Source organism: Aspergillus lucknowensis, assembly GCF_044049455.1.
Source record: "Aspergillus lucknowensis strain CBS 449.75 chromosome Unknown BJX67scaffold_9, whole genome shotgun sequence".
NCBI lineage: Eukaryota > Fungi > Ascomycota > Eurotiomycetes > Eurotiales > Aspergillaceae > Aspergillus > Aspergillus lucknowensis.
The window spans coordinates 393,477-410,493 of NW_027263553.1; the positions used below are offsets into that span (position 1 = coordinate 393,477).

Sequence of the window (17,017 nt, forward strand, 5' to 3'; positions counted from 1 at the left end):
CCGGAGCGCCACTTCTTTCCACACGCCACCGGAGCCTATCCAGGCACCTCGACGAAAGCATGAACACCCCACAGCAGTATGGGGTCGAAACTTTGCCCCCGGAACCTCCACACCACGCCACCGGAGCTTGTGCAGGCTCCTTGACGAAAGCATGAACACCCCACAGCAGTATCGGGTCAAACCTCCGGCGCCTCAGGGAACCACGCTAATCCAGGATCAGCATCCGCAGATCATACCGCCATTGAGCTGTGTGGAGTAGGAAATGCCCATCGCCAAATTACATTCCATGTCTCGCGACGAGAGGTTATCAAGCGCTGAACCCTATGCCCTCGTGTTTACTCCATACAAGGCAAGGACTCTGATCAGGGGTGACTACATTCGGTGTGGGTAACCGCACCATTCAAAGTCGGTTACTCCATCATGGCTTGGTTCGGAATGAAACTAAGTCAATCCTGTGGGTAAATGAATCGTCTACCTCTGGTGGGGGATCTGCAGTATACAGTCTCGTCCGTTGTTAACAATTAAAGACTGAAACTGTTGCTGGCATCATCCGCGAGAGAATTATAACGGGCCGAACGTCTTGATCCCTAAGACTGCCTTCATCCCTATCTACATTCACCAACACCTCAGCTAGTTCCAGGAGAGCATTTTGCAGTCGATTCACGATGAAGTTCTCTTACATTGAAACCCTCCTGCTGGCTCTGCTAGCTGGCAAGACAGGGGATGCAGCCAGTATCTCAAGACGGCAATCCGCCGGCTCAGGAACCGTCGACCTGGTCAAGACCACTGGCGACGCCACAGCACTGGGCTCTGCGTTCATCTATGGATTCCCTGACAATGGAACTGACGCAAGCACTGCCATCCCTGATCACTTTGTGACCGATATCAAATTCCGAGCAAGCCGTGCTGGAGGCGCCCAGATTCCCGAAAAAGGCTGGATTGGAGGCCTTGAAGCTTATATCGCCCGCTTCGAATCCGCTCTATCGAACTACCGGACAACTCGTAAATACGGCGGGGACTTCATCTTGCTTCCCCACGATCTTTGGGGTTCGGATGGCGGTGCCGGCGCAAATGCCCTTTATCCTGGAGACAATGGCGACTGGACCGAGACCGAAAACTTCCTTCACCGGCTCATTGACGATCTTAAGGCCAACGATATGCTTGAGGGCCTAGTCATTGACATCTGGAATGAACCTGATTTGGATATTTTCTGGGCTCGATCGTGGGAGCAGTACCTTGATTACTATGTGCGAGCAAACAACATTATTCGGTAAGGGGCTAAATCCTAGGATTGAGTTCACAATCCAGTATCTGATATCTAACTACACAATTATAGAGAATTACTTCCAGAAACCCTTATCAGCGGCCCATCGGCTGCCAATTCGCCTTCTCTTGATAATGAGAAGTGGGAGGCATGGGCAGCAAAGATCGCGGAGAATGATGCTGTGCCCGATATCTACTCCTGGCATCAGATTGGCTCCTGGGAGCGAGAGCCTGACACAACAATTCCGGACCTCAATACTCTTCTCGAGAATCATGGTCTCCCGCAGAGACCCGTCGATGTAAACGAGTACGCTGCTGTCGAGGAACAGAATCCCGCAAACTCAGTTTTTTATCTCTCCCAGCTCGAGCGCCATGACATCCGCGGCCTTCGCGCCAACTGGGGGAGCGGGAATGGGCTGCATGATAACATGGGCAACCTCATTTGGAATGGTGGCTCGGGATATTTTCCCAACGGGGAGTGGCAACTCTACAAGTACTATGCCTCCATGACTGGCGACCGTGTTGCTACAACAGCCTCCGAGGATCGATTGTTTGATGTATTTGCCACCAAGACTAACGATACTGTCAAGATTATCGCAGGAACCAGGACAGTTGACCAGGCCTACGAGGTTCAAGTTAGCGGACTTAGCACTCTTGGTCTTCCGATCGATGGTTCTATCGATGTGCGCAGTCTCCGCTTCGACTGGGGAGGATATCAGGTGGAGGTTGGGGACCCAGTCGACCTAGGGACTGAATCATATGATTACTCTTCTGACAAGGTATGTGACAGACTCGGGTTGTCAAGAATGCGCGAGCCACATCATGCACCAATATTTGTCTAAAATAACAAATTCGACGTATACTGACAAGAGAATATGATATAGCTCGTCATCCCCGTGGATCCCCCCACCAACTCCGCTGCCTTCGCGTACGAGATTTCTTTCTAGAAGGGAATAAGACACTGCGGAAACATTGGAGGCATTGCAGGGTTGCAAGAACTGACTTAGACATGGTACTATGAGCCTGGGACGTACAGCTTGTGATGGGCAGTGCAAGAGGGTTGTCGTGGCGATACACGACATTATGAATAGCCTTCGGATTTGATATATTCTATGTATTGAATTTAACAACGGGTTTGATTTGTTTGATTTGAGGGTATTTCTGGGAAGTGTGAAGAAACCCCATCCACAATCCTTTCTCGGGTATGGTTGAGTGACGTCTTCGACCAGTACGCACTGTATAGAGGCTCCAATATCAGTTCACATGAGACCGGCCCATCAAGCGGCCCGCTAAATGAAGCCTGGAGGAACTGAGCTGACGTACATGGACTTGTAACGACTTTGACAGGGGAACGGTTGGCACCATTAATAGCTGACGTAGCGGCACAGAATATCAGTAGCTATGGTCCGTGTGTTCGTGTTCTCCTCGTCCCTGTTGCTGATGTCTTGCTCCTAGTGAGCGTGGTGGAGTCTTGCCTCCTCCTCTTTTGGGTTTGAGTCTCGGTGGGTGTGGTCAGCTGGTGATTCAATAAGTCTTCCGCGTCTGAGCCATAGTCCGTGACATCGGCGACTATATCAACAGTTAGCTAAGCACGTAGCATAGATAGATCGTAGGTTGACATATCTGAAACTGAATTGCAGGCATTTGGTCGGCATCAGATGTTTCAGCTTAAATCCAGCTATATTAAGGTCTAGATCGTTCTGGGCTAGTGCTCATGGGCCAGTCTCCGGTGGAGATGAGTGCGGCGCCTGGGGTGGAGACGAGAAATGGTTCCTGCTTCTTCTGCCACCAGGGCCAGGTGGTCGTGGAGACGTCGTCGACGCATCCGCAAGGTTTGATGGTATCGACGTAGATGATGTGTTATGTGCTGTCATTCGGAAGCATACAAGGGTCCGGACAGTGGAATCAACCGCTCGATGCCCTTGGATGAGTTCGCAATTGAGGACACCGAGGATACAGCCACTGCAAGCCATCCAGATTAGCTAGTATGATTCCAGTTGCGACTGTAATACTATATAACCTTTTACTTTCATCCAAATATCTAGTAACTTGTCAACCTCGTGGCCGGCGTGCGGAGGTCTCGCGTTTCTGAATCAGGGGAAATCCTGATGGAGGCGGGAAGAAGCACTTAAAAACTTTAACCCCACAAAACTGTCCAGTCCAGCTCTAGACCAGATCCATGTTCAGTAGAACCCCTTCCCCGTGGGGTTAGTTAGTGCACTCGTGGTGGGGGATCGTCCCGGTGGGGGAGAAGCCACCGACAGTGTACGCCACAATGAATGAGTGCTTTTTCCGGAGAGAGCGGTTGCGCTCTTCGGGTGCCTTGGTGATGCATCGCGGAACCTTGAGATGAAGGGTCTTGAGACCGAGATGGTCTATTACGTATCGACTCATTTTAATACTATATAAGTATCAAGATACCCTATGATTATCTGTTACCAAAGCCAGTATCGATTCCTAAGAACAAGAAGAATCCTGCATGCAGCATGGTCTCATCTATTCAAAGCCTCAAGGGCTTGCTCCTCGTACTCAATGCCGTCTTCCCAACGGCGCAGGCGTCCCTTACTAGGGAGCCACGAGAGCTGGGCCGCCGTGACCTGATGGGAACCTCCAACGTGTTCCTTGGGGACCGTACAGGGGCACCTAAGAACATGGCATCGGGAATTCTCCTCGGTCTTCCCCTGAATGGCTCACAAATTCCCGACCACTTCCTAAGCGATGTTGGCTTCAACAATATGAGGTCGGGAGGCTCTCAGCTTGGGGAGCCGAGGAGAGGCTGGACACGAGGATACGAGGAATTTTTGGTGAGTTTTGGAATTAATCTGAGACCGTGGTAAGCTGTTACCAGCTCTGACGGAGAACAAGGGGCGATATGAATCTCTAAAGTCCGACTACGAAGTGACCCGTCGTCACGGGGGTGGCTTCCAGATCATGATCCACGACATGTGGGGAATTGACTCCTACGGTTCCCCCGAAGAGGTCCCATATCCCGGTGACAACGGTAGCTACGAGGACTTTGATAACTTCCTCGACACCTTTTTTGAACTCTTGATCCAGGACGACATGGTCGAGAATGTTCGGTGGGACATATGGAATGAGCCCGATAATGGTGAGTTCGGTAATCGAGGGTTAGACAGGTACCTGGAATATTATGTTCATGCCCACCAGAAGATTGTGTAAGCCCACCTACCACATCCTCACAAGCAGCGAGTACAGCTACTGAGTGCTCTCCAGACGCGATTTCCCTGGAGGAAAAACGACTGGTCCTTCCTTTGGCCGTCTGCCTAACTTTGCTGGCGACATGATCAACTGGTTTACCGAATGGGCCAGCCGTGTTGCTGAAAACGATGCTGTTCCCGACCAGGTCAGCTTGCACTTCCTCTACGGTGATGGGGACTTAACTACGTCCATCAACCAGTTTGTTGGGATCCTATCCGACGCTGGCATTAATTATAATGGCACCTGGAACATCCAGGAATACGGCAACCCGGATCAGCAGATCCCTTCCACCGCGGTGTGGAACATTGCGCAGCTGGAACGTCACAACGCCCCTGGACTGCGAGCCAACTGGCGCGGTGGCCTCGAACTTCACGATCTTCTTGCAAATCTTCTCGGAAAAGAAGGGAGCGGGGACCAATACGACATCAATGACGTGGATTACTGGCCAGCCCGAGAGTACCCGGTTTACGTTTACTACCACCAGGAGATGACGGGTGAGCGCGTCCGCACCGAAATGACCGAGGATACGCTTGCGGATTCGTTCGCTGTTATTGACGATTCTGCACGCCGTGTCAGAATTCTGGCTGGTTCGCGACCTCAGACCGGGACCTGGAACATTCAGGTAAATGACCTCGATACTGTTGGGCTTGCCGAGAGCGGCAATATCATGGTTCGCACAATTAAGTTCAACACGGCGCCTGGGATATACGATCGTGTTGCTGATCCCGAGGATCTGGGTACGTCTACGGTGGCGTACCAACAGAACAATGTCATCCTGGAAGTGCGCCAGACCGATCCGGCAGAGGCTTGGGCGTTTGAACTTGAGTTCTGAGGGGTTCCTGCTTAGTAGTCTCTGTCACACGATGGTATCACAATCGTACGATATCACATTCTAAGGGCTAGGCATCTGAATACATGAAAGCGGCAGAAGAGACATACCAGGTTGCCATGTGGAGAACCAGGGTCTTCAGGATTCGAATCACAGGGCCCGATTCGTGATCACATGGAGCTGAATATGTAGATAGATAACTGGGCTAAGAAAATTATTTAGGCCAATGTAGCTAGCTCTATACAATGGAGATGTCTAGAACAGGTGGGTAGCTCCAACAATTTTTTCATTGCTCTGCGTTTGTTCCATGTAAAACACCCCCAAAATATTACGGGTTCCTCAGACAATGAAAGGAAATCAGTAGGATTTGTAGAAATTCTGAGCATGAAGAAGAGAAAAAGAGAGAGAGAGAGAGAGAGAGAGAGAGAGAGAGAGAGAGTCTACTAAAATAGGCGTTGTGGAATACACGAGACTACTGTTTTGGGTAGTCTCCATTCACTACAGTTCTAGTATTTACTAAGGTCACTTGCAAAGCAAACCTAAGAATATAAAAACTCTACCTGCAGTTCCGTGCACAGCACCTTTATAAAGTTAAAATCAGCATCAACATAGCTTGATTAAAGTCAACAGCAAATATTAAGAAGAACTCACCGGCAACATCATTGAAGGCAGTTATTATCGTTGTACAAAATCTACTACTATCCACCATAATCTGCATATCAGCTCCAATAAATGGTGGGGTTGTGTTAGACTCATTGGGATCCAGATAGTTGATACCCTAGTACTAGGGCACCTTGCACTCTGTAACAGTAAATAGCTTTGAAGGACAATAAGTCATTGCAGACGGGCATGTTGGTGTATTAGTCACCTCGCAGCAGTCTGCTAGTGTTGTGACAGCTGCATATGTACTTGATTTTCTAGGTCGGTCGGTGGCCTTCCCTTTCTGTTTTCATGCTCACCCTTCGCTGCTTTTGCTTATTGAGTAGACCTGAGCACGCCCTAAGCGGCCTAAGGCAATCACTAAGCACCAGCTAAGCAACATGCTAAGTGCCCTAAGCAAGGAGCCTCTATAAACTATACCCTAACTAATAACTCTTATCTTGCCCGTGCCTCTACTTGCACTCTACTTTTGCCCGCTACCTCTCTCAAACCTGGTGGTGCTAGAAAAGAGACAAATATGTCAAGCTATAGTTTCTTCTAATGGCCCACGGCCTTGTTCCTGAGTAGGCTTCTACTATAGTTGATCGCGCTATACTAATATAATAAAACATTTTTTAGCAGGCTTTCTTGGTTAAAAGATAGTACAAGTCTATAAACACCTTTGGATTTTAATTTTAAATACCTAACTAGTAGAATGACTTGCCAATATTTCCCTACTATCAAAACACGCAATGCTAAAGATTAACATGTTATGACAATGCCAACACTAAGTTGAGGGCGGACACACTGGGCAAAAACCACCAGACCCTAATAGCCAATCAATTACCCTATAATAAACCCATGCCCGCTAGAGGATACCCGCGACTTGCCCAGGGCATACTAAGCAAGGGCTAAGCACTAAACCTAAAACAGGAAGCTAATATAGAATCTATAATATACAAATATGGTTAGCAAGACTCATGATCTAGCATGTTGAATTTCGCTTGTATTATCTTGTTCTCCACTGTTATATCGCTCCAGGATCTGATCCAAGGCCAGTCCTCCGTCAGCGGGGGTATCTTGATCTCGGGTAGCCCCATAGAAACTTCAGAGTGGTTACTTTCCACACTCGCGAGGACGACAAAACCGAGAGGCCACTATTGCAGCACTACAGTTCCAAATCAACCGGAATGCAATCGTGAATCTCACGCCACGTTCCGTTTTCCCGGTCGTACTCGTTTCGCGAAAAATGTAGAAAAGGTTGATCTCGGCCTCGATTCCACCTCGTGGTGTTTTCATCCCCAAGTCCCGCGGGAAGGCCGTCTCGTGGCCGGAATCCAGCAAGTGGCTTGATGCGAGCCTCTTCTGGAATATTGAGAGAGGTAGGTGGAGGACTCAGGTTGACTTCTGGGACGGTAAATGAATCGCTTATATCGAATATGGAAAGGTCGGCGCTGGTCACTTCGCAATCAGATGAGCCACTGCACTGTGCGTTGATGGCCACTGCTAGGGACTCTTCCACAATCATGAGCGCTTCCGCGGATATCAAGACGGTTGGATTACCGTAGAATCCCTGGACTTGCGGCGCGCGGCGGAGCAGGGCTATTGCGTCCCTTCGAATCGTCGGATCAGCGCATCTCAGGCAGGTGAACCAAATCGGGAAGCCAACGCCGATATCAAATGTGAATGGTGGTTGTGTGCCGTCTTCTCGCGCTGAGGCGTCGAGGGCAATTCGTGACTGGTCGACTATATTCCGGAAGTTTTGGAGGTAATTATCTGTGATTGTTTTGAGGGGCGACGTACATATCGAGATAATGATAAATGACATTTCGTGATAAGAGGTCAGCAAGGCGATCGTGCTGACCTGCTGACGTGATAGGGCGTTCTTCAATTGCAGGGAGTCAACCAGGATTTTAAAGGCTGCGCGCCAGCTTTCCACCCGAGCCAAGAGGATCATTTGTCGGTCGAGTAGGTCCGGAGGGACAGATGAAGCACGATGGACCTTCATGTGATGCGCTTCACAGGCCTCCTGAAACAGCATGGCCTCAATGGCAAGAGAGACCACGACCTCTCGGGCGGCTTTGAGGGATGCAAAACCCTCCGTCATGTGTTCAGTATCCGTGAGTAAATTTCGAACAGAAACGCCAGCCATACTGAGAGCCATAATCGCCAAGCGGATGAAAATCGGGACGATCGTTCTCTCTAACATGGAGGCTTTGCTCTCTGGAATAGCACCACAAGCTATCTCCATTCGCAGGGCGACAATAAGTTGTATTCCCTGAGTATAGAGCCGTATAGCCTCCTCCGTGCTTCCTTGGAGAGCCTCAATACAGATGAATAGTACGCAGCTGATCAGCCCAATAAAGACGTCCCCATGACCAAGCTCAATTCTTTTGCGAACGCCAGTCACAGAGCGCGAGTACCAGCCTAAGGCGTGTCGGCGATTTTCAGTCTTGCCGTAAGCCTCGCGGCTCTCAAATAACGCGCTGAGTGCAATTATTGCATCCCACACGGCAGGTTCAACCCGGCAAACTTGGGGAACAACGATGCTCCAGAAATCTGCATCAAGGCCACCGACAATCGAGGCAGCGTGTTGGAAATAGTACGCAAAAGCGCGACGTTCTCGCCACACTGTGTTCGCTGATAGTGAATGAGGGTTCTCGAGAATGGAAACCGCGGAAGAAGCAGAAGAGAATGTGCCCAGAATCGCTCCTTCATATTCGCATTTTCGGCCCGTGCTGGCGCACCGGAGACAGTTCGGCTTCTCTTCTCCACACTTCACTCTTCGAATTCTGGAAGTCGTTGAGTACCGGATTTTTGCTTAATGAGGACGAGAGATACCTACTTGCAAGTTTTGCATCCCCGCCTTGATCTCAGTGGCCCAATCGAAGACGCTCTCGATCGCGGCGGCTGACTGACGCGCATCATGACACCCTCCGCGCGCCAGTCTCGGGGACGATACAGTCACGAAATGTCGGCACCCGACAGAGGACGCACGCATCATCGATCCATAATAGCATGTGGATTGCAGACCTGATGGGTGTTGGAAAGCATGATAATCTCGCGTTTGGAGTTGGGAAGTTGCGACGAAGTTCCAAAGTTGTGCCAGTGGGGCCGCTCACAATTTCCGCCTGAGGCAACAATATTCTGTGCCAAGACATCGCGATGAAAACATCAACAGAAGGATGACAAGGGAAAAAACGTATGAGTTGATTCTCTGGAATGCGAAGTACAATTCTTGCTTGCTAGATGCCCGCTAGACGCCCGCCATCCCCCCCGATAACCCGTGCCGCCCTTTCTGGTTGCTACCCGTCACACGGTTGTTCAAATATATATCACCTATTTTCCCTGCATCGAACAGATAAAGGTTTGAGACAACCGAGGAGCGTCATTCAAGAATCCGCCTGGCTCCGAGATGTGCGACCGCAGTCGATTGGTGCATACTCACAGCCTTGCAGCCGCACAGCCGCAAGTTGCCTCTCGCCAGCCTGATGGCTGCTCGACGTCGGGTTGGTTGATATAAAGCCTGCCGGCAACGGCTCCTGTTCGAGATCCTTTCGCAAATCCGCTCCCCGCACGTAGCGTGGCCACGCTCCCCCTTTTTTCCCAATATTCGCGACATGGAGGCCCTCGAGGCGATTGGCTTGGCCTCGAATATCATCACTTTCATTAACTTTTCGTATGAACTGGTCACCGGCGCCTGGGATGTGTATAAATCAGGGGCTGGGGCGACTTCGCAAAATGCAGCGCTAGGGACGATAGTCGCAGATCTCGAGGACGTCTCTCGAGGGTTGTTTGCCGAGATTCGGCCGACGACGCCATGACGCTCTTCTGCGTTTGGCGAGGGATTGTTTAAAGCTTTCTCGACAGTTGTCCGGTACTTTGAAGGCGCTCCACGCGAAGGGTGGAAAGTCGATGTGGGGAAGCATGAGGATAAAATGGACCAGTATGCGAAAACAGAGAGAGATTGCTTCGATTGAGTCGCAGTTATTGAGCTATCGTTCGGAGATTCTCATCCGCTTGCAGATTATGTTTGGGTTCGTTCGATCCCATGTCAGAATTGAACTACCGCTGACTACGGTGGAAGACAGCAGCAGTCTTCTGTCAAACGTTGTTTGGATAGCCTTCAAATCGAAGCGGAAAGATTGTACAATGAGAATGTCAAGAAGCTCGAGCTTTTACGGACAGAAGTGCAGGAAGGATTGGAGCAGCTACGTGACATGCACGGGAAGAGCGAATGGAAGCAGCCTGCTGGGAACGGCGAGTCTGCTTGGAGCGTACCCTCGACGGTGGTGCGCACCGCAATGACACGGCTTCAAGGCCTCGCTGTCGGTATCTTGAGCCAAAACGAAATTCTCGCTCGTCTTCACTATCCTTCGATGTATCGCCGGGAAGACTCAGTCGTGCCAGCAGAGGCGCAAACCTTCCGATGGATTGTGGACGATTCGCCCCCGAGTAAGATAACTGACGAACTCTGGTACAAGAAGTCAGAAACGCGCAAGTCCTTTTTGGAGTGGTTGCGTACAGGAAGCGGGATATTTCATATTTCAGGTAAGGCAGGATCGGGTAAATCGACGTTAATGAAGCTCCTTTGCAACAGTGCCCATGTCCAGACTGAGCTCCAGAAATGGGCTGGCTCGCAAACCTTTGTATTCGCCAAGTTTTTTTTCTGGATCGCCGGTAACGAAATGCAACGGTCTCTTGAGGGACTTTATCGGAGCATACTCTTTGAGGTATTGCGGAAATACCCAGAGCTTACTACTGAGATCTTTCCGGGTAGCAAGGTTCCGGTTAAAGCACTGGGAGCTGGTGTACCTCCACCAGAATTTCGACTTGATGAGATCAAAGACGGATTCATGAGACTCATCAAATTGCCGACAACATCGAACCACCGAATTTGTCTTTTTATTGACGGGCTCGACGAGTACGAAGGAGACAGCGTGGATCACTGGGAGATTGCAAGCAATATGATAACATGGACCAAGACAGCCAATGTGAAAATATGCGTTAGCAGCCGCCCATATACCGAATTCATGGAGTCATTCAATTTCCACCCCGAGCATCAGGTCCGCCTGCATGAGCTTACAGAAGCTGATATCAGGGCCTATTGCTATGCTACAATGCAGAAAGACCGAAACTTCGACCGAATAAAGGGATCCTACCTTGACTTGACCCAGGCGATCGTTTCAAGGGCGCGTGGCGTGTTTCTGTGGGTACGACTGGCAACACGCATCTTTCTCAGTAGCGTGGGATACCGTGATTCTCCCGAGACGCTTCTCAAAAAGCTGGCGTCCGTCCCGGACGACATGAGAGCGCTATTCGATGGGATGCTTGGCGCTGTTGATAGCTCGAACCGTGAAAGAGCGGACAAATTACTCCTCCTTACGCTTGAATCGCTTACGTCGGTTCCGGCCATTCTATATTTGTGGTTTGACGATCTTGATGACCCAAATTTTCCATTTCAAGCATCTCCCCCGGAGTGTTTGAATCCGGGGGTCCAGCGTATTGAAGCTGTCATTGGGAAGATAGATGCTCTCACGAAAGGTCTACTTGAAGTCGTGACCGATGGCTCTGGGTACAACGATTTCAGCTATAGTGTGCAGTTCTTCCACCGTTCTGTTCTGGATTATGTCCATGAATCACTGGCAGCTCAGATAAAGCAACGGCAGCCGGACTTTGACGTCCAAGAATCATTCTGTCGCTTGGTTCTCGCATATTTCAAACTCGGCCGTGGCCAAACCGAGTATCCGATTAATGCACCAAAACTCTGGTACTTGCTTTACCAATTTTTCCATCAACTGGCTCCATCTACCAGATCCCAAGCGATTTTTCAAGGCTTTTATGAGCTTTGGAATAAGCTTTCCATGCTGTCTCAGATTCGGATACACCGTGGAAAAACCGGGGTTTTTATGCAGCGCCAACGAGTGCGACATCAATTGGACTATTTATGTTGGTTGCTGTGCTTTGGTTATGGCCATTACGTGCAAGATAAGGTGCTCACGGATTCTAGCTTTTTACAAAAGCCGAATCTGCTAAAAAGGCTTTTTCTTCTTTCCGCCGTAGAAGGTCATACAGAGTTGGTTCGTCTGCTCTTGCGAAAGGGGAAGTCTCCAACCGAAAAGATCGTCTTGGTCGAAGGGAAGAGCCAATGCCGGTATGAAGTGTCTATATGGATGCTGATCCTGACAGCCTGCGTGGAGCAGCTACTCAATCCTCGGTCCCGGTACAGGAGTGCTGAAATCATTCAGGAATTGCTTACCTGGGACCCGCTTCTTGATCACGAAATGTATTTTGTGGTTCTTCTAGTGCGGGCCGTGGGCTCTCCCCCTGTACAGAAAGAAAATCTCAGACTCGTCACTCTCCAGGAGGTATTGGATATGCGGGATACACCAGAGTCACAAGAGCTGCGTCAGCTTGTGAGTCATCGCAAGAATGCTCCAAAGGATGACACGCGGTGGTCGGATGATTTGAAGGCGAAATACAAAGGCTTGACAGAGTCGCCTCCAAAACATGGTCCAATCTACGAATATGAGATTCTCAGCACCCACACCAGAAGTGAGGAGTTCAACGCTACGATTGAGCTTGAGCTTGAGATTCAATAACATCCTCCCGGAGTCCCAATGCAGTAGTCTGCCATGCTTGGCCACTGAAAGCCTGAGCTCCTCCCTGCGGGCCCTGCCCTGGACCGGACATCACTTCAATCGCACGCGGAGAGGAATGATGCCTCCAGCAAAACGACAGTGAGCTAAATCGTATCGGGACGGGCGGATACCGGTACACTTCTGGTGCCCGCTCCAGATGTGGTGAATAATTCGGTTGCCACTGGTAGGTGGTCCGACTGTTCACTCCCACGGAGACCTTGGGTTGTTCGAGAAAGGGTCATAGCGGCAGATGCTGATGAGTCTGCTTAGCTGCAATAACCAACCTAAACATTTGAGTGGATCCGCCAGATATCCTGCGCCAGAAACCGGAGGTCCTCCGCTGCAATCTCAATATTGTGCTCTGCCCGAGTTGGCTGTCTCAAGAAAACCTTGTCGAATTCCAGGCAGAGGGGAGCACCTGTAATCCGAATTGGATGGCTCCGTGTCTGTGATATGACAATTGTTTGTGCCAGTTTCTCCCCGTATGGCCCCGGCCTCCCTGCGGTTGGGTTGACTCCCATTTTTGCAGAATTATCAATTTGCGTCTTGTATGTACTGATATCGACAATGCGATTTTAATATCGCCTCCTGAGGCATGCAACCACCAACGGCAGTCGCGCTCCAGCTTTGCTCTCGATTCGCTCCAGCCGCATTCGATGACCACTGATGGCCAATTCCTTGAACGACCCGGGGGAAGACTGATGGGTATATATCCTTGATCAGCACATTTCAACCTCGAAGCAGATTGGAAACCCGCCTTCCCCGCCATGGAAAGGGTCCGACAAAGCCGTCGAGGCAATGCCTCCATTATTAGTAGGTTGAGCCTGTTGGAAGCTGTCTCGTGAACGTCTGACGCAGGCATTTCCAGAAGCAGGATACCGGCATGCGGTAAATACGTGTCGAACGATTGATTTATTCGACGGCAGCTTGTGTTCTCAATATCACGCTTAAAAGTCTGCTGATCAAGGCCAGAGAAGAGAATGTGTGTCTCCTTCCATGATGTTTCCATTGCTCTCTGAACCACATCGAGTAGGTGCTACTTGCCCCTGTATTCGTATTCGACGGTTGTGGAAGGAAGTGCGAACAATCGGTGGTGTCCGCTCCTGCCCTGTCCCGCCATCTTAGGTCTCCTTTTCTTGTTTGCGGTTGGCTTTTCTCTCTTTCTTGCCTTGCGGTGTTTGTAGGAGGTATGGTGGTTAACCTGTGGTCAGGAAACGGGATTCAGAAGAAGTTAATATGACTTCATCATTACTTGGTCAAAGACTTTATAAAGGACGTTCCAGGACTGGCTTCCTGCTATCCTGGAGATTAATAGGTACTCTTTGACGGTCTTAATTGACTATGGAAAAAAAAACACTTGCCAAAAGCACCCCGTGCGGGCTTATATTACCCTAACCAAAGTGAGTAGCAGCGTTCCTACTCCTGACATCCCAACCGCCACAGCTGCCACAGCTGGATGTCAATCTCAGCATGAGCAATGGTGGAAGGGATTTGTTCCATTCTGCTACAATCATGCCAAATCCTGTTAGGTTTAGGTGAGGAATGACTGAATGTGAAGCCTATCCCAAGGCCTTCTTGTGGGTATAAATATCTGTAGAAAGCTCGTACTTAGGAAGTCAGAACCATCATCTTTTCTTCTCTCTATGTTTGCTTCTGATCCCGATTCTCGCTTTCCGAGATCACCTAATTACGATTCCCTCCCTCGCTCGTACCCTTGAAACTCAGAGAATTAATTCCATGGAGATTTTGGGGCAACGGGGCCCAAAGCTTATGTCACGTCACTTTCCTCGAATAACTTGGATACCTTCCCTACTGCGCCCATCTCTCAGGTTCAGATACTGAGCCTGTTGTGAATCGAGTGAGAATCGAGGTAACCTATGACCAGAAGTCGCACGACGGCAATTTTAGCCACCATGGACAAGTACAGGTCAAAAACATCAAGCAAGTCTGATTCTGCAGTGCAACGTTCGGCATCGATAGATGGACGGTGTCATTTCATATATCTATTGGGACTGGTCGGAAAAGGTCTATTCAATCCTCGTAGCGCTCCACCAGATTACCCGCATGTTCGAATCTCCCCAGCTAGCGTCTGTGTTTTGGCGGACGACATCATCAATCTCCAACGATGCGTCCACCTTCCATTGTGTATGGGTCGCCTGTCCGATATCATGCCACAAGCCCTTCAGTGACTCCAGATTATGGCGGTACTGCGTCCCATCGTTGAAGCCAGTTAGAGGATAGTCGCCAGCAAAGAGACTACCCACCTGTCTGCCGATAACCATGACCCCGACCTGGTCCCGGAGCAGCCGCACCAGTCGTGTTGTCGCTTTTAGCTGCGTCTCATAGTTCCAGAGGTGGAGGAGAGAGCCGGCAAACACGATATCTATTTTCCCACCGAGCGTCTGTGTCAGAGCCTGACTGTCGTTGTCCTCTAGAAGATTTCCACACGTAAAGGTTGCTTGCAGGCTGTCTTTGTCCCGAAATAATTGATACCCAAGGTCGATGAAGGCTTGCTCCAAGTCGAGCGCAAAGAGCTGATGGCTTGGGATGCCCTGGTGAGCGAGGAAACGGATCTCTTGTCCCACGCAACAGCCGGCGTCAAGAAACCCGGCCTTCGGGTTGTTGCGCAGGTATTCCATGACGCGTCCGTAAAGTGGATGGCGCGAGAGATGAAAGGAGAGGAAGCGCATTTGGCCTATACAGGGGTAAGGGCAGATCTGGAATGCCTCGTCTCGCTAATCGAGTCAGCACGAGGAGGTCACGAACCAAAGGAGACGAACCAGCTTTAAGACATGGGAAACAACATCCTCGGCTGGGATGCCGCTGTAGTTTTCCAGCAACTGTTGGGCACCCGGGTTGATACTTTTGACGTCGGTCTGGTACCAACTAGGCTTCGTGTCCTTGTCTGAGGCCATGGCGAGGTTTGGAAGGTCTGGTTATCGTGGAAGGACATGCCGCATGCTGGATGGGCATGCTTAAAAAGGTTTCGAAAGTGGAGAAACTAACACGAGGTGTCTGGTGGGGATGTCTTCAGCTCAAATGGAGTCAAGCCTTTGAGAACACAGCCTGCTCATGCTGATCGAGGCCGCTTTACCTGGATTGGTCAGACTAAGAACGCCGGGGCCGAGTGAGCCTGCGCGGACCAGCTGGTTGAGCGGGGCGCGGCTGCCGGACATCCAGGATGTCCGCGGGGTTAAAAGCGTTTGGGGTAGCAGGCGGATTGAGGACCGGACAAAGTGCCCTGAGGCACTTCGGGTTGGATTCGCGCATGCAGAAGACCGAAAGCCATGATTAAAAAGGTGTCGAGGTGTCCAATTGCAGGCGTTTGGCTCGCCTACGGACAACTTGAAGCGGACGTCATCGTCAGAGAATTCCACTCAGCTGACGATGAACTATGGCCTGCATTATTGTGGAACGCCTGTTACCTTCGTTCGATTCTTTGGGTCGAAAATACGCGTGTCGGCTGCCAAGATACTCAACTTTCCCTGCCTTGGAGCTCCAGAATAGGGGGTTTCATCCTAGGTAACTGTGTTTGAGGGATTGCAGGGTTGGGCATTCTGTTCGTAAGCGCTAAGGTCAGCAAAGTGCCTTTCAGCTCTTCTATCGGAGAATGGCGAAGGTCTACCAGAAGACACGTGTCTGCAAGAGAAGGAAGACGGCGAGGATTCCGCTGACCACATTACGCTCTATGATGACCTTACTGGCGTGGCTGAATATTTACTGGTGCTGATCTGCCTGCGACTACAGAAAATAGATAGTTCGACATGTCTGCAATGCGTTTTGCTATGTAACTGGTGCCGATCTGCACATCTTGCCTTCTTCAAGCGCACCACACCGACTTGAATGAGTACTCAAACTCGGTTCCGTGTAGAGCTGTCTGCATGTATTTATCAAGGGGGAGCACCTTCTGCTGCCTGTTTTGATGAAAAATCCAACCCTATTTGCGAAGAAAATCAGCAAGTCAAGCCAGAAAAGATGTGTATGATGTATTTCAAAATGAACATTATGATCCACTCACAGTCTTGGACTTTCTGGCAGATAATTCCTGGCGCTGGTTTCCAAAATAACTTCAGATCTTCCAAATCTGAGACTCCAGATAGTTGAGGTCGATTTCTCTAAGCCCCGCTTTTTCTTCTGGGTATTAGTGAATACAATGAATTCCCGGGTCGGACCCGAACAGCATTCAGCCATTCAAGTTGTTCTTCGTCATCAAAAAAGGCTTTCGACATGATCTTGCCGATGAAGAACCAGAACGGCCAAGGCTTGTTGAAACTGTACGGAACTCCCGCAATGGACTGCATGATCGAGTCCAGTCGGCTGTCAGAAAGTCTTGGGTAGATTATCAGCACCGTGGGCAGCCATTCTAAACCCAAAAGAGAGAGGATGCAAGAGAATCGGCTTGGATGGCACTCACTGAACAACAACA

The 17,017-nt window shown here is 50.1% G+C and overlaps 6 protein-coding genes across 6 annotated transcripts; 3 read left to right on the forward strand and 3 right to left on the reverse strand.

Moving 5' to 3' along the window:
- The first annotated feature begins 142 nt into the window (after positions 1-142).
- On the forward strand, positions 143-2,444 carry BJX67DRAFT_347572 (glycoside hydrolase superfamily). The gene is made up of 3 exons (XM_071028554.1): positions 143-1,270; positions 1,337-2,042; positions 2,148-2,444. The coding sequence occupies exons 1-3, from the start codon at positions 666-668 to the stop codon at positions 2,208-2,210; spliced, it is 1,374 nt and encodes a 457-aa protein (XP_070888532.1). The 5' UTR covers positions 143-665; the 3' UTR covers positions 2,211-2,444.
- A 1,305-nt stretch (positions 2,445-3,749) lies between these two features.
- BJX67DRAFT_379104 (glycoside hydrolase superfamily) lies at positions 3,750-5,314 on the forward strand (the record flags this gene model as incomplete). The annotated part of the gene is made up of 3 exons (XM_071032497.1): positions 3,750-4,067; positions 4,129-4,439; positions 4,498-5,314. The coding sequence occupies 3 exons, from the start codon at positions 3,750-3,752 to the stop codon at positions 5,312-5,314; spliced, it is 1,446 nt and encodes a 481-aa protein (XP_070888533.1).
- Positions 5,315-6,778: 1,464 nt separating this feature from the next.
- On the reverse strand, positions 6,779-9,011 carry BJX67DRAFT_332922 (Zn(II)2Cys6 transcription factor domain-containing protein). Its single transcript, XM_071027531.1, has 2 exons — positions 8,796-9,011; positions 6,779-8,742 (listed from the first exon to the last, which is right to left on the reverse strand). The coding sequence occupies exons 1-2, from the start codon at positions 8,876-8,878 to the stop codon at positions 7,119-7,121; spliced, it is 1,707 nt and encodes a 568-aa protein (XP_070888534.1). The 5' UTR covers positions 8,879-9,011; the 3' UTR covers positions 6,779-7,118.
- Positions 9,012-9,570: 559 nt separating this feature from the next.
- Positions 9,571-12,552, forward strand: BJX67DRAFT_379106 (uncharacterized protein; the record flags this gene model as incomplete). Its single annotated transcript, XM_071032498.1, has 2 exons — positions 9,571-9,743; positions 10,038-12,552. The coding sequence occupies 2 exons, from the start codon at positions 9,571-9,573 to the stop codon at positions 12,550-12,552; spliced, it is 2,688 nt and encodes an 895-aa protein (XP_070888535.1).
- A 323-nt stretch (positions 12,553-12,875) lies between these two features.
- Positions 12,876-13,711, reverse strand: BJX67DRAFT_370769 (uncharacterized protein; the record flags this gene model as incomplete). Its single annotated transcript, XM_071030967.1, has 3 exons — positions 12,876-13,067; positions 13,148-13,604; positions 13,677-13,711. 3 exons carry the CDS (start codon positions 13,709-13,711, stop codon positions 12,876-12,878), a joined length of 684 nt encoding a protein of 227 aa, XP_070888536.1.
- A 562-nt stretch (positions 13,712-14,273) lies between these two features.
- Positions 14,274-15,555, reverse strand: BJX67DRAFT_332934 (class I SAM-dependent methyltransferase). Its single transcript, XM_071027532.1, has 2 exons — positions 15,372-15,555; positions 14,274-15,326 (listed from the first exon to the last, which is right to left on the reverse strand). The coding sequence occupies exons 1-2, from the start codon at positions 15,504-15,506 to the stop codon at positions 14,619-14,621; spliced, it is 843 nt and encodes a 280-aa protein (XP_070888537.1). The 5' UTR covers positions 15,507-15,555; the 3' UTR covers positions 14,274-14,618.
- Positions 15,556-17,017: the final 1,462 nt, after the last annotated feature.